Raw genomic sequence first — 14798 nt, forward strand, 5'->3', positions numbered from 1 at the left:
AGCACTTAAAATGTCCAAAGAGCCTTAACAGTGCTTCATCCTTAGTTCTGAACATGGGATGCTAGAAAATCGGCTTGCGGGGGTGGGGGTTTGAATGTTTAACCTCACCATGGAGCGGATCCAGTTAAATTTATATTATGGGAATACCGGCACCTAAAAAACATCGAGCAGCATAAAAGGCTGAGTGAGAAATGAAATGAAAGACATTGGACGAAGTATATTTAAAAAAGCACTCCTATAATGGTCCCCCCCCCAATAGTTCCCCCCTTAAACGACTCAGCTGCTGTCAATTTTTTAGAAGGAGCACCACTTTCCCACGGGGGGGGGCTTTAAAAAAGGATTGAGGACATGATGGAGGAGAGGGCTATCAGTGGCTACTGGCCACGATGCCTACGCTCTGCCTCCGCAGTTGAGAGGAAGGCGTGCTGCTAGGAAACTAGCCTAGGTGGGCCACCGGCCTGATCCGGGTGAAGTCTGTCCAGCGGTAAACAAGGAACAACTAGAGCGCATGCGCGTCAATCAGTCAAGGACGGCGGTCACATGATCCGCATCTGGAGCGGAGAAGCGTCCCTGCGTTGCCTGGTCACGCAACGCCCGCGCTCACCGGAAGCGGCGCCTGGAGGCGGAGCTGCGCTTCCGGACGCGCCGTGGGTTGCATCAGCCTGTGCTGGCAGAGCGGTGTCGGCGTCAGGCGAGCGGCTGAGGAGGAGCGGGATGGCGGCGTCGGCAGCCGGTGAGCTTTGCGTTTCTTGGGTGCTGAGCGAGGGCTGGGAACAAGGAGGCGCGCCGGGGCGAGGGCCGCGTCCCCTGGAGCAGAGGGGAGGGAGTGTGGAGCCACCGTGAGGTGGTTTTAGCTGTGCAGTATCTGCTGAGGCGCCATATGGGGCACCTGCGGGGCTTTCCCTCGTGGGGTCCACCAATGGACCACCTGCCCAGGGCTGTCGTGGCGCTGCCCCGCTGGGTCTCCTGCGACTGACAATGAGCGGCCCACGACGTTTTTGGTTGTCGTGGAATCCTCTCCGATGTGACTCATCGACGAGCCAGTTTCGATTCCCGGGAGCCACCGGCTTCCCTAAGCAGACGACTTTCAGCCAGGTGAGGTTTCGCTTTCGTGAAATGGAGTTGGTCGTATTCGCAACCTACGTCCCGGGGGCATTTGTAGGAGCCCCTCTGGTTCCAACGGCAGACCCAGCGTCCTGGTCCCTCAAGGGGCCCGCCAGAGAGCCACTGGGGAGTGCTGGGTGCGCGGTGGATGGGATTCGGATGAGTACTGCGCCTGCACCAGGAGGTTCCATGTAGCTGCTGTGCCTGACATTAAAAGGTCTGAGGGACAGGTCTCCCCAAGCCAGCGAGCATCACTGAATGCTGGGGCAGTGAATTGCAAACACAGAGTGACAGGTGTCATAAGAAACATCATTATTATTTATTAAATTTATGTACTGCTCTTCATCCCAGGATTGCAGGGTGGTTTACAGTAGTATTTCCTTTTGTCAGTTCTGAATCTACTGCTAGTCGTTTTCATTGGCTGTTACCCTGAGTTCTACTCTATTCATTTGCCTCATATCTTTCTGAACTCTATCATGCCTTTCTTGTGCCTCTCCCTGCCACCCCAGCAACTTAGCTCACTCCCCACGCCCCACGCCAGATTTAAATTTTCAGTAAAGGGTGTGATGTTCCTGCACTCTGATATTTTAATTTAGATTTCTTGGAAGTACCTTTTCCAGTGCTGTGCTCCTTTTTTAGAGATGGGATGACAGAAACTGTACATGGTACTGCAAACATGGCTTTGTATGTTGATTAATGTAGTGATTGTAAAACACTGTGTCCATTAGTTAGGAAATGCTGTGAGAACATAAGGAGAACATTTACCATACACTTTTCTTTGCATGAGAAGGTGTAAGGTAAATAATATTTAAGGCTAGTGTAGATGAGCCGTTTGACATGTTGTGAATTTGTCTTGGATCTTGCCCATTTGATTGTGCAGCTGCTGTAGTGCATGCTATTCAGATGCAATGCTGCTGAAAGCAGACTGAGAGACACCATGGCAATGTGGATTGAGCTGACTCCATCACATGATTGCTTCATGCATGCCAGCTGTTGCATGGATAGTCTCCATCCAAATTAAAGCTTTACCAAAAGGGTATTGTGAATTAGCCCTAAGTGATTGTGTTTTGGCAGCTATTAGTATTTGACTGCATTGAGGACCATGGCTTGAACAGAGCACACACTATTGATTATTCCAAAGCATTTCTGGTGTTATCATGTGGTCATCTGGTCTTGCTTAGGTCACCAGATGCCCTGTTATTAACCTGGGCTGTTACTGAATACTTCCACATAGGGTGCCAGGAAATGTCTTCAGTACTATTTCTATTTTGATAATACTAGTACTTTGTTTAGTTCATGTGAAGGTAAGCCAAATACCTTGAAAACATCAAGCAGCTCCACTAATAGTGTTATATAAAAGCTTATTAGCCCTCAGGCCTTTGGATACATATCAGTTTCCAAAAATAAGGTCATTATAACTTTCTAATTGACAGTGCAATCCCTTGTAAGGCTACTCAGACATATGTCCTAATGGGACTTATTTCTAGGTATGTGTATAGGAATTCAGTCTGTCTTGACCTTTATCTAACGAAGACTGCTTCGCTTACCTTGATGGAATCATCCCTGTTTGCTTCCATTTAAACTAGGGTTGGTTAGACGTTTGTTTAAAGAAAACAATTGAGCATATTTTAAAAATAGGAATTGCTTTCAGACTAGTCTCTGACATTGGTTCTGCCTAGGCCCTGAAATCTAGATTCCATGCCACATCAGTGCCCTGTCAGACTCCACGTGCTATGATAAAATATACAATACTGATTTCCTCTTATATTTTTCTTGGATAATCAAAGTCCACATATAGATAATATTCAATGATAGTCATACACAGAGTAGACCCATTGAAATAATGGCAGTGTTACTCAAGAAAATTGATTTCAGTGAGTATACTCTTATGACTCAATTGAGTAGCATGCAGTGTTCTTAGCATTTCCATTTAAACGCATAATTAAGTCTTTGAGGTAAATGTGCAGAACCATTAATTTAAAAAGAAAAGGGTCATCAGTTTGCATTCCAGAGCATGTATGTAAAAACCTGCAAGCTTTGTATCCTAGATCACTTATATTTCAGGCAGTTGTCATGAGGGAGTTACTGTTTTTAACTACATATTATGATCATATTTATACCCTCCCACTTCCTCTAAGGATCTCAAGATGGTTTACAACAGCCTTCTCCAGCTGGTACCCTCCATATGTTTTGGATTACAACTCCCATCAGCCTCAACAAGTATTAGAAACTCAAATATATAAGCTAGGTGCCAAATGGCACCATAAATCTAGGTTACCGTCTCCACAACAAAATGTCTATTCACCAGGGGGCTGGACTAGATTACCCTTGGGGTCCTTTGCAGTCCTGCAGTTCTGTGATTCTATGTTACATTGCTTGACTGTAGCTTGCTCTTACAACAATTCACTTGTCCCAGTGCAAGAAGGAGAAAAACACACAGTAGAAAGGGAAATAATATTAATGATGGACTGAGGCAGAGGTTTTTAAACCGTGGTTGACAACCTGGTGCCCAGAAATAGCCATGTAGTCACAATTGGATCCACACCGGTAGCAAATTGCACCTGGCATTTCTAACACTGAATTCAACATGGTGCTAAGTGGGGTATGCACTTTCCCTTCCACTGAGCTCCCCCTCAAACCCCAGAGCATGTTCCCTCAAACCCCAGAGCAAATTGTGGGGGACATGGGAGGAGCAGGGGAAGTCCTGTTGCACAAGAGGGCCTTGTTCCACGCATGCAACAACTTAGTTGAGCATTTCTCAAACTTGAGAACCCAGCTGTTGTAGGACTAAACTCCCATCGTCCGTAACTAGCAAGACCAGTGGTCAGGGATGGTGGGAATTGTAGTCCAACAACAGCTAGGGAGCCAAGTTTGAGAAACACTTAGTTGAATCCCACCCAATGCTGTTCTGCTACTGACAGCGTAAAAGAGCTTGCCAAATCATTGTGCAGATGATAACATGCAGTTGAGGCATGCTTGGATTATTCAGTTGTGTGGAAAATGTCCAAAGAGGAAATTTGTATATTGTTGTTCAGAGATGCACAGTTTGACTTTTGAGCAGGGGCAAGTGAGACTGCAGCCAGGAGTCCAAGGGTCAAGCTACACATTATTTTAATCATGCTTTCTCCGGCCACTTCCTCTGTGCACCCCCACCCCGAAACAAACAGTAGCTTTTTGTGACCCTAATCTGGATCAGGATCACACTGAATGGAAAGAAAGTCTGTTTCTGTTTATCATCATTGCTTTGTTTCCAATTGTATGTTTGAGGAAGAATGCAAGTAATGACAGTAACTAAATAGCTAGCAAGTGATACTTAGCCAGAATAAATTAATAACTCATATGGCTGACCTCAAATATGTATCTGTGTGTATAATGTTTACAAGCCTTAAGCATACAAATTAAAGTTATTTAAACTGTTTGCTGAGTGTATGATTAAACAGGAATGGTTTGGGGGTGATTTAAGAAGCTAACATTAGCTGACCTATGGCCTGTGGGTCATCTACATCCCTTCTTGTGGCCTGCCTCTCTGTCTAATAGCAACCCAAGCTTCAGACTGAAGAAATCAAACAGTGACTCTATGCCACAGAGAGATTATAATGGGTATACTGTTAATTAGATGCCGGTGTCTGCCCCACCCCAACCTCCTCCATTTGATATGGTCTTTGTTATTTCAGTGGGACACCAGCTGCTTCCTTTTCTGTGAGGCTGAATTTTTTTTCTGGTGCTTTTGCATCGGATCCTGGATCCCTAATGTCCAGTTGGATGTGTTTTGGACTGTAGCTCCCATCAACTCAAGCTATCACGGCAAATGATTGGCCTGAGACAATGGGAGTTGTAGCCCAAAACATCTTAAGGGCACCAAATCAAAGAAAGCTAACCTAGAGGACAAGCCAACATATAGCAAGCAAAGGTTGTATCAATCTTACTTCCAGGGCCTGTTGCTTGAATTGCTGCTTAGGCTTACTGTTCATTTGGAATGACTGAAACACACTGTTGAGATATGATACATTTTAATTGTACACACAGTGTATTTATTTGACAGAGGATGTTTTCATTACTGGGTCTGTAACGTTAGTCAAATACGTGTGTTAAAGTTGCAGTAAAACCTGCATTATTTTCTGCATGGTCTGTCTTGCTACTGTACCACAGGCATTGACTTTTTGTTAACCTTTTAAGTTCTCTCTTCAGTTTCTTATCCCCTCACCACTAGCCCAGTTGGTTGGCACACATTAACATGAGAAATAATTTGTGATTGTCTAATATTGCCTACATTGTTTTACCAGGATGTATATCCTGGTCGCTTTCACTAGCCACATAGTTTGTTTTAAAGTATAAACAGCTGAGCCAGTGTATTAAAAGCACTGGGCTTCATTCTGTGCCTAGAAGTTTGCCTTGGGGCCCAGGCTGACAATAGAAATTGTAGCAAGAAACACTGCTCTTTTCTTTCCACCTAGCCAGAAATAATGGTGAAATTGAATTCCTAAGGGTTTGCGTAGCTGCTTCCTTCATCTCTATTGTTTATCAGGTGGCAGGAGTGGAATGTAATCTGATATACAATCAGATTTTAACATGGGAACACCTACTTGTAAGTCAGCCTTGTAAGTCAACTGCTGGGGTGTTAGTTAACTACACAGCCAAAAAATTTACCTACCTGCTTTTTACTTATCAGAGGAGCCACCTATGAGTGAAAAAACTGGCTAATAAAGAAGCATTTAACTCCCCACTTTCTCCTCCTCCCCTGCCCCACTGGTTGCTCTGTTTTTCTTCCCTCCTTAATAGGAAGAGGATTCTGGTTCGCCTTTCCCCATTTTAACATGTATTGGTGTGCTTTGTTGCAGGGATGCACCTCCTGATCTGGGCTTTAGCCGCAACCCCCATCTTTATCTCCCCAGGGGGCAGTGTGGGCAAATGAAAACAGCAGGAACTGCTGGAGTCAACACAGGAGGTGTTTGACCACACTGTCAAAGAAGGGGAGGGCTAGAATATTCCGCTTTGTTAGCCCAGTTTGCTCTTAAGCTGGTGAAACAAAGTGCTCTGTCCCTGCTTTGCCAACCCAATTGGGTTCCATAAAAGCAAGACAGAATAAGTGGCTTCACTTCTTACGTGGCCAGTACCAAAGCTGATTGGGAAGGCAAAGCTTTCTGGTTTCCGCACCCAATCAGTTTTCATATTGTGAAAGTGGCTTCTTCTGCAACAAGTATGGAAGCTATTTGGGCTGTCAATGTACAACCTTCTGTCCCTGCTTGGACAGCCCAGTCACTTGCCTGGCAGGAATTCCATGCTTTTGTTTATGTGGAATGCCTGATTACCAGTGGTAACAAAGCAAGTGGTTAAACACATTAATGGCATAAGTGCATTACAATTCCCAACAACTGCATGTACTTTCCAATTGTATATTTCACCAAAAGGTGGAGCAGTTCTCCCTTAAGTTGCTCAACAATATGAAAATTATTTCCTGAGTGGGATCTTCAGCCAGGTGGTGATGCAGCCTCTTCTGAGCCTCAGCCTGGACTTTTCTTTGCCTACAATGCTCAGTTCTCCTGTTCCAACTCTGGAGTAGTGATATTTGTACATTTGAGAGTTAAATTAGGATTTCCTGTAATCTGACAATTGAGAAAACATGGCTTTATAGTGTATATTGAAACAAGCCTTTATGAACCACCCTATTATTACTTTTTACAACAGATATTCTAGCCTTGCTGTATACAAAGTTTTGAGCCCACCAGTCCATGCATACTTGTGATCCATATATATTTCCCTGCTTGGTTGCCTGCAGGCAATGTAGAACTCGCAGGGTACTCTGTTAGCAACTGTTTACAAGACTAAAATCCTCCTTCCTTTATCATGTTTACTGCTTTTTCTTTCTCTGCATAGAATGCTTTTTTTTTTTTTACTTGTCTTATTTCCCCTATTTGGGCTTCTTGAGTATTTGGTGCAATGTGGCCTGGCTGCTACTGCACCATTAACCCCTTAATGTGCCTAGCTACCCTCCCCATCTGGGCTGTGAGGGATGCTTTATTACTGGGTGCTTTTAAAGCATGGGATCTGACTGCTTGTCATCTGCCTCTGTCTTTACAGCTTCTGACTACAATTGTATTCTGAGCATTAGTGAAGAGGAAGCCAGGTTGAAGGCTCTGAATGAGTACCTCAGCACTCGTAGCTATATCCAGGGGTTCACATTTTCACATGCAGATGTGGAAGCTTTCAGGCAGCTTTCGGGCCCGCCTGTGGACCAGCATTTCCATGTGGTTCGTTGGTACAGGCACATAGAAGCAATTTATGATGGCAGCAGAGGAAAGCATGACTCCTGTAAACTCCAAACAAGTGAGTAATGGCAGGGGCTAGTGGGCAGCGAGCTAATGGCTGTCTTAAAATATACATATATATGGAAAAGAACTTCCTATCCAAGATTATTCTGTGATTTTATTTATTTTTTAAAAGCTCCTACATTTGATAGCCATAGGCTTCTGGGTCATTAGAGCAAATAATCAGGCTCTGTTTCTTTCTTATTTAAAATATTATTTATTACATTTATATCCTTTTTTTCTGCCAATGAGTTCAGGGTGGTGTACAAGGTTCTCTCCTCCCCTCTGTTTAATTCTTACAACAGCCTTGTGACGTAGGTTAGACTAAGAAGGTGTGACCAGCCCAAAGTTACTTTGTGAATTTCATGGATCACACTGCACCCTCCCAGTCTCAGTCTTGCTGGAACAAATATGCTTTTGGTAGATGCTGAAAAGAGTACAGCCCAAGGTACCTACCTGCCTGATGTCAATAGGCAGGAAGTTCCAAAGTCTAGGTCATGGGTAGGCAACTTAAGGCCCAGGGGCCGGATGCGGCCCCATCACCTTCTCAGTCCGGCCCGCAGATGGTCCAGGAATCTGTGTGTTTTCTACATGAGTAGAATGTGTCCTTTTATTTAAAATGCATCTCTGGGTTATTTGTGCGGCCTGTCTGGTGTTTTTACATGAGTAGAATGTGCGCTTTTATTTAAAATGCATCTCTGGGTTATTTGTGATGCATAGGAATTCATTTATTTATTTTTTCACAATATAGTCCGGCCCACCACATGGTCTGAGGGATGGTGGACTGGCCCATGGCTGAAAAAGGTTGCTGACCCCGGGTCTAGGTGCTGCCATACTAAAAGATGGATTTTGTTAATCAGCTTTGACTGAACAGGCAGTTTTTACCAAAGTGTACATCAAATGCAACTGGTAAAACTGCTTATTTGACACAAATAGGGGCAGTCACTTAAGTTCATCTATGGACATGAATTGTCAGAGGCTAAAGTTAAAATTTTCTCCTTATTGCAAACCCATTGTAATGGCTTTAGGGGTTGCTTGTGCGTAAGTTACCGCCACTCTGGGCTAGGTTGGCTGGTTAAACTGTTTCTCGCTGGACAGCCATCCACTCAGTGGCTGTTCAGTCGCTGGCAGAATCCGTCAGTGGGCGTTTCTTAAACCTCTTCCAGCAAAGAAGTTCTTTGACGCCAAGTCGCCGCCTACTTTCCCTGCGCAGAAGTCTTCTGCGCAGGGTGGGTGTGGGCAGCGGAGGACCTGTGCTCTCCTCGCTGGTCTCCTGCGAAGAGTCCTGGAGCCCCCTCTCTGCTTCCCCCATCGGCCCCCCTCTATCCCTGGTGTTGCACTGATTTTCTTTTTTTTTTAATAAATTTTTATTAATTTTCCAACACATATTAAATGACAATACAAAACAATACAAAAACAAACAAACATATAAACACGTATAATTTCTTAACCTTCTTTTCCTTAAGCCTTCTTTCAACGACTTCCCCATACCTCCTTTTTCTGCATCCCTGTTTTAAATCTTTCCAGCAACCCCTAATTTTAATTACTTATGGCACTTCCTTTAAATCCTTTTTCTCATGTCCAATTGTTTATCGCTGCAATTCTATTTTGCATTACTCAAAACATTTTAGCACTCATTAATTTTACAACAGTTCTTAAGGTAAACTTTAAATTTCTTCCAATCTTCTTCCACCGTCTCTTTCCCTTGGTCACGGATTCTGCCGGTCATCTCAGCCAGTCCCATGTAGTCAATCACCTTCGTCTGCCATTCTTCCAGTGTGGGTAGTTCTTGTGTCTTCCAGTACTTTGCTAAAAGTACTCTTGCTGGATACAGTGACAGTGACAAGGGCATTAGTCAAAATAAATGAATCTTTGGAAGTGCTCACAAAGCAGAGCACTGAAAACTCCAAACAGCTGTCTGAGCTGTCAACAAAATTGGATTTAAATACAGAGACAATAAATAAATTAGTTAAAGAAAATGAAATAACTAGAAAGATTGCGGAGGAGGCCAAAATTTCTGCAGAAGAGGCAAAAAATTCTGCAGAAAATGCACAGGAAAAATTGGTACCAGTCAGTAAAAAGCTGGAAGAACATGATGCGGCCCTGTCTTTAATGGAATTACAGAGGAAAAGTAGAAATTTGAGATTGAGATCGATTCCAGAAAATGAAAAAGATAATTTGATAGACTTTCTTACAAAAGAATTTCTGGAATTCTGGCAGGATGATTTGAAAGAAGAGGAATTTAAGATAATAACTGCTTTCAGACTGGGCAGGAGACAAAACAGAAAGAGCCCAAGAGATTGCTTGATAACTCTGAGATCTCAGGAAGAGAGAGATAAGATATTAAACTTACATTTTCAAAGACCCCTTGAGATTGAAGATTTTCGTGTGCAGATTTTTAAAGATATTCCTAAATATATCCTGGAAGTGAGGACCTACTACAAGGATTTGGTCACCCTATTAAGAAAGAACAACATACCATTCAGATGGGAGTTCCCACAAGGCCTGTCCTTCAACTATAAGGGAAAGAAAATCAAGATAAAAACAGTGCAAGATAAAGAACAATTTTTGGCAAGGAACGAGGAGGACCTTTTGAAGGAAACGGTGGAACCTACGGACCTAGCAGAAGTACCAGACATTTCAAACCTATCCTTTGGGATCAAAACACCAACAGAAGAAGACTTGTTGGGAGCAGCTGGGGGAGTAACTAAATAAATAACAAGATGTCTCTGCAAATTCTAAGCTGGAATTGTAATGGACTGAACCTCCCTAGAAAAAGACGTGAGGTTTTTCATATTTTGAAAAAAGAACAATTGGACTTGATTTGTTTACAAGAAACTCATGTGACCAGAGTTCACCGAAAACTACTTGTTAACAAAAGATTAGGACAAGAATTTGTTTCATCGGACAAAGTGAAGAAAAGAGGTGTGGTGATTTATGCAAAGGAAAAGTTGGCTCCTAAATTTGTATTCAAAGATGAACAAGGAAGATATTTGGCAATTGAAATTCAAGTTCAAGGAGAAAAACTATTGATTATAGGAGTTTATGCACCGAATGAAGGGAAGTCAGAATTTTTTAAGAAATTGCATGAGACATTAATGGACTGTTTGGATTATAATGTAGTTTTAATGGGAGATATGAATGGAGTGGTCTCTACAAATATGGACAAAGCACAAAGACAGGTGGTCTCCAAAGATGGGAGACTACCTAAGACCTTTTTTGAAATGACTGACAATATGAACCTGATTGACATTTGGAGAACAAGGAATCCTCTTGAGAGAGAGGGAACTTTCTTTTCTGAGGCAAAAATGACCTGGACTCGAATTGACCAAATTTGGGTAACTAGTGGAATGGCGTCTAAGATAAAGAAAGTGGAAATCTGCCCAAAGACTTGCTCCGACCATAACGCCGTAAAGATGGAAATGAACACAACAACAGCTGGATCCTTTAGATGGAGGATGAATGACTCCCTATTTAGAGATGAAGAGGTGTATAAAAAGGCCCAGAAGGTATTGACGGACTACTTTGAGATAAATCTGAGAACACAAGTGGAAAAAAGAGTAATTTGGGACGCAAGTAAAGCCGTCATGCGAGGATTTTTAATACAACAGAATTCTATAAAAAGGAAGAGACATAATGAGAAGAAGGATAAGATCTTGGAAAAGATAAAAGAAGGGGGGGAAAATTGAGATCCAAACCAAAGTCACATGAAATTTTGAGAGAAATTAAGTTTTACCAGAGACAATATATGGATTTGATGAACCAAGAGATAGAATGGAAAATAAAACAAATGAGACAAAGGTCATTTGAATCGGCTGATAAATGTGGGAAACTTCTGGCATGGCAACTGAAGAAGAGACAAAAACAGAATACGGTTACAAATCTAGAAGTGGAAGGAAAGAACATTTATAAACCAAATGAGATTAGAAACTGTTTTCAGAGTTATTTCAGGAGACTTTATGCACAAGGGCCGGTGAATGAAAAAGAAATAGAAGAATTTCTTAAAAAATACGGATTACAAAAAATTTCTGAACAAAGTAAAGTGATTTTAAACCAGAAGATTACTGATCAAGAAATTGAGGGAGCCATTCAAAGTATGCAATTGGGAAAATCTCCAGGACCTGATGGACTAACCTCCAGATATTACAAAGCTTTGAAAGAATGGCTTATACAACCGTTGAAGGAGGTTTGTAATGAAATTTTAGAGGGGAAAAAGGCACCTGAATCGTGGAAAGAGGCTTATATCACACTTATACCAAAGTCAGAGACTGAGAAGAACCAGGTTAAGAACTACTGCCCTATATCATTACTCAATGTGGATTACAAAATTTTTGCAGACATTTTAGCAAAAAGATTGAAAAGCGTTTTGGAGGGGGAGATTCATAAAGACCAAGCGGGCTTTCTTCCAGGAAGACATTTGTCAGATAATGTGAGAAATATAATAGACATCATGGAGTTACTGGAAGTTAATATTAATACTAAGGCAGTACTAATATTTGTGGATACGGAGAAAGCCTTTGACAATATTTCTTGGAGTTTTATGAAAAAGAATCTCCAAGGGATGGGGGTAGGCCAAGGTTTTGAGAATGGTATAAGTGCGATTTATTCCGAACAAAAAGCAAAACTGATTGTAAATAATGTGGTTACAGAAGAATTTGCTATTGAAAAAGGGACACGACAGGGATTCCCAATATCCCCACTGCTTTTTATATCTGTCCTGGAGGTTTTATTAAACATGATTAGAGGGGACCAGCTGGTTAAAGGGATTCAGGTCGGAGCTAAACAGTACAAACTGAGAGCATTTGCAGATGATCTAGTTTTAACTTTACAAGAGCCAGACACTAGTACGAGAAGAGTTTTAGAGTTAATACAAGTATTTGGTCAAGTAGCAGGCTTTAAGCTGAATAAACAGAAAACGAAAGTATTGGACAAAAATTTAACAAGTGCAGAAAGAGAGAAATTCCAGAGTGATACTGGTTTATCGATAGCAAAGAAGGTGAAATACCTGGGGATAAATTTGACATCTAAGAATGTGAATCTATTTAAAGATAACTATGAGAAATGTTGGGCAGAAGTGAAAAAAGATTTAGAAATATGGTCAAGTTTGAGACTTTCCTTGTTAGGCCGAATTGCTGTTATTAAGATGAATGTTTTGCCGAGAATGTTATTTTTGTTTCAAACATTGCAGATTGTGGACAAAATGGACTGTTTCAAGAGGTGGCAAAAAGATATATCTAGATTTGTCTGGCAGGGCAAAAAGCCCAGAATAAAATTTAAGATACTAACTGACGCAAAAGAAAGAGGGGGGTTTGCCCTGCCGGACTTAAAATTGTACTATGAATCAGCGGCTTTTTGCTGGCTGAAAAACTGGCTGCTTCTTGAAAATACAGATATTTTGGATTTGGAAGGGTTCAATAATAGATTTGGCTGGCATGCATATATATGGTATGACAAGGTTAAGATCCACCAAGGTTTCAAAAACCATATTGTTAGAAAAGCCCTATATAATGTATGGATTAGGTATAAAGATTTGTTGGAAAACAAAACACCCAGGTGGTTGTCACCGATGGAAGCTAAGGAAGTGAAAAAATTAAATATGGAATCCAAATGGCCGAAATATTGGGAAATTATAGAGTATGAGGAGGGAAAAGTTAAATTGCAGAGTTATGAGAAACTGAAGTCTAAAGTAAGAGACTGGCTTCATTATTACCAGATAAATGAAGTTTTTAAACAGGACAGGAAAATTGGCTTTCAGGTGGAAAGGTCGAAATTAGAAACAGAGCTTTTGGAACCCAGTACTAAGAATCTGTCAAGAATGTATAACTTGCTGTTGAAATGGAACACACAGGATGAGATGGTTAAATCAGCTATGATTAAATGGGCACAGGACATTGGACATGACATTATGTTTGCTGACTGGGAACAGTTATGGACCACCGGTATAAAGTTTACGGCATGTAATGCCTTAAGAGAGAATATTATGAAAATGATTTATAGGTGGTACATGACCCCAGTCAAGCTTGCAAAAATTTATCATTTGCCCAATAACAAATGCTGGAAATGTAATGAAACTGAAGGTACTTTTTATCACCTTTGGTGGACATGCCCAAAGATTAAGGCTTTCTGGGAAAGGATTTATAATGAAATGAAAAAGGTGCTTAAATGCACTTTTGTGAAGAAACCAGAGGCCTTTCTCTTGGGCATGGTAGGCCAATTGGTGTCAAAGAAAGATAGGACGTTTTTTATGTAGGTGTTGCACTGATTTTCTTCCCCAGCTGGAGACCTGCCTCTCTCCCTGCTTGGCCCCTCTCCAGCATCGCTGTGGAGCCTCGCCTCCTCCGCTAGTTCCGATGGCAGTTCCCTGACACCCATGTTCAAAATGGTATTTGCAGTCTTGTTTTTAGTGCTGGTGTGTGCCTCAATTGGCTACAGATTGCCTTCCAAGGACCCTAGATAAGAAACCTGCAACCTTATTATTGAACATCAACTCCCGTTATCCCTCACCATTGGCCATGGTGGCCAGGGTTGATGAGAGTTATAGTCCAACAACATCCTGGCAGGCCACAGCTTTCACCATTCTTATCATTGAATTTTAGAGTTGGAAGGGACCCCAAGAGTTATCTAGTCCAACACCCTGCTATGCAGGAACCTCAACTAAAGCATCCATGATAGATGACCATCCAACCTCTGCTTAAAAATCTCAAATGAAGGAGAGAGCCCATTCCACTGTCAGAACAGCTCTTAACTGCCAGAAAGCTCTTCCAGGTGTTTAGTCAGAATCTTGTTTCTTGTAACTTGAAGCCATTGGTTGAATCCTTGCAGTGCTCTAATAGTGTCAGAGAACAGGAAAGGAAAAGAGACTTTGTTACATTATGTGCGAGTTTTCTCTACAATGACAAACACGAATATTCAAGTACCTATAATGAGTATTGTTAGTGACTGCTTTCATACCTCCCAGAAAACCCTGCCAATTATATCTTCCTTATATTCCCTCAGGTGTTCAGTTGAGCTCTGTGGTATGGAAGACTTATCCAGGTGTATTTCAAACACATTGTTTCCCTCAGAATATACTCAGATTGTCATTGTCAAGACTGTACCTTTTCAATTTGTTTAGTGGAATGTTGGCATTTTTCTCCGGGGACACCAGAGGGTGAACTGGGAGTACTATGAAAACCTCATTGAGCAAGCGTCTTCGTACTTTTGTTGAGGTGGTAGTGCATTTTATTAGCATTTGAAGCTCCGTAGGTAGAGTCTGGAAACAGAAGAGATCGGTGTGGTGTTTAGAAGTGCAGATAAGAATTGTACTTGAAACTAAAAATAAAAATGCAACAAACCAAGATAAAATAAATGTTTTAAACCTTTAAGCAGAAGATAGGAACTACTATTGGT

At 41.8% G+C, this 14798-nt stretch overlaps 1 protein-coding gene across 2 annotated transcripts in view; it reads left to right on the forward strand.

The window, feature by feature from the left end:
* Positions 1-616: 616 nt before the first annotated feature.
* The window catches only part of CARS1 (cysteinyl-tRNA synthetase 1), a 38461-nt gene continuing 24279 nt past the window's right edge, over positions 617-14798 (forward strand). The window contains exons 1-2 of one of the 2 annotated variants that reach the window (XM_053393589.1): positions 617-733; positions 7183-7428. In XM_053393589.1, coding sequence (XP_053249564.1) covers positions 715-733; positions 7183-7428 — 265 coding nt within the window. In that variant the 5' untranslated portion in view covers positions 617-714. The remainder of the gene's footprint in view (positions 734-7182; positions 7429-14798) is intronic. The other variant, XM_053393598.1, reaches the window with a different exon arrangement.

The sequence above is a fragment of the Podarcis raffonei genome, chromosome 1 (genome assembly GCF_027172205.1).
Source record: "Podarcis raffonei isolate rPodRaf1 chromosome 1, rPodRaf1.pri, whole genome shotgun sequence".
In the NCBI taxonomy this organism is placed as follows: domain Eukaryota; kingdom Metazoa; phylum Chordata; class Lepidosauria; order Squamata; family Lacertidae; genus Podarcis; species Podarcis raffonei.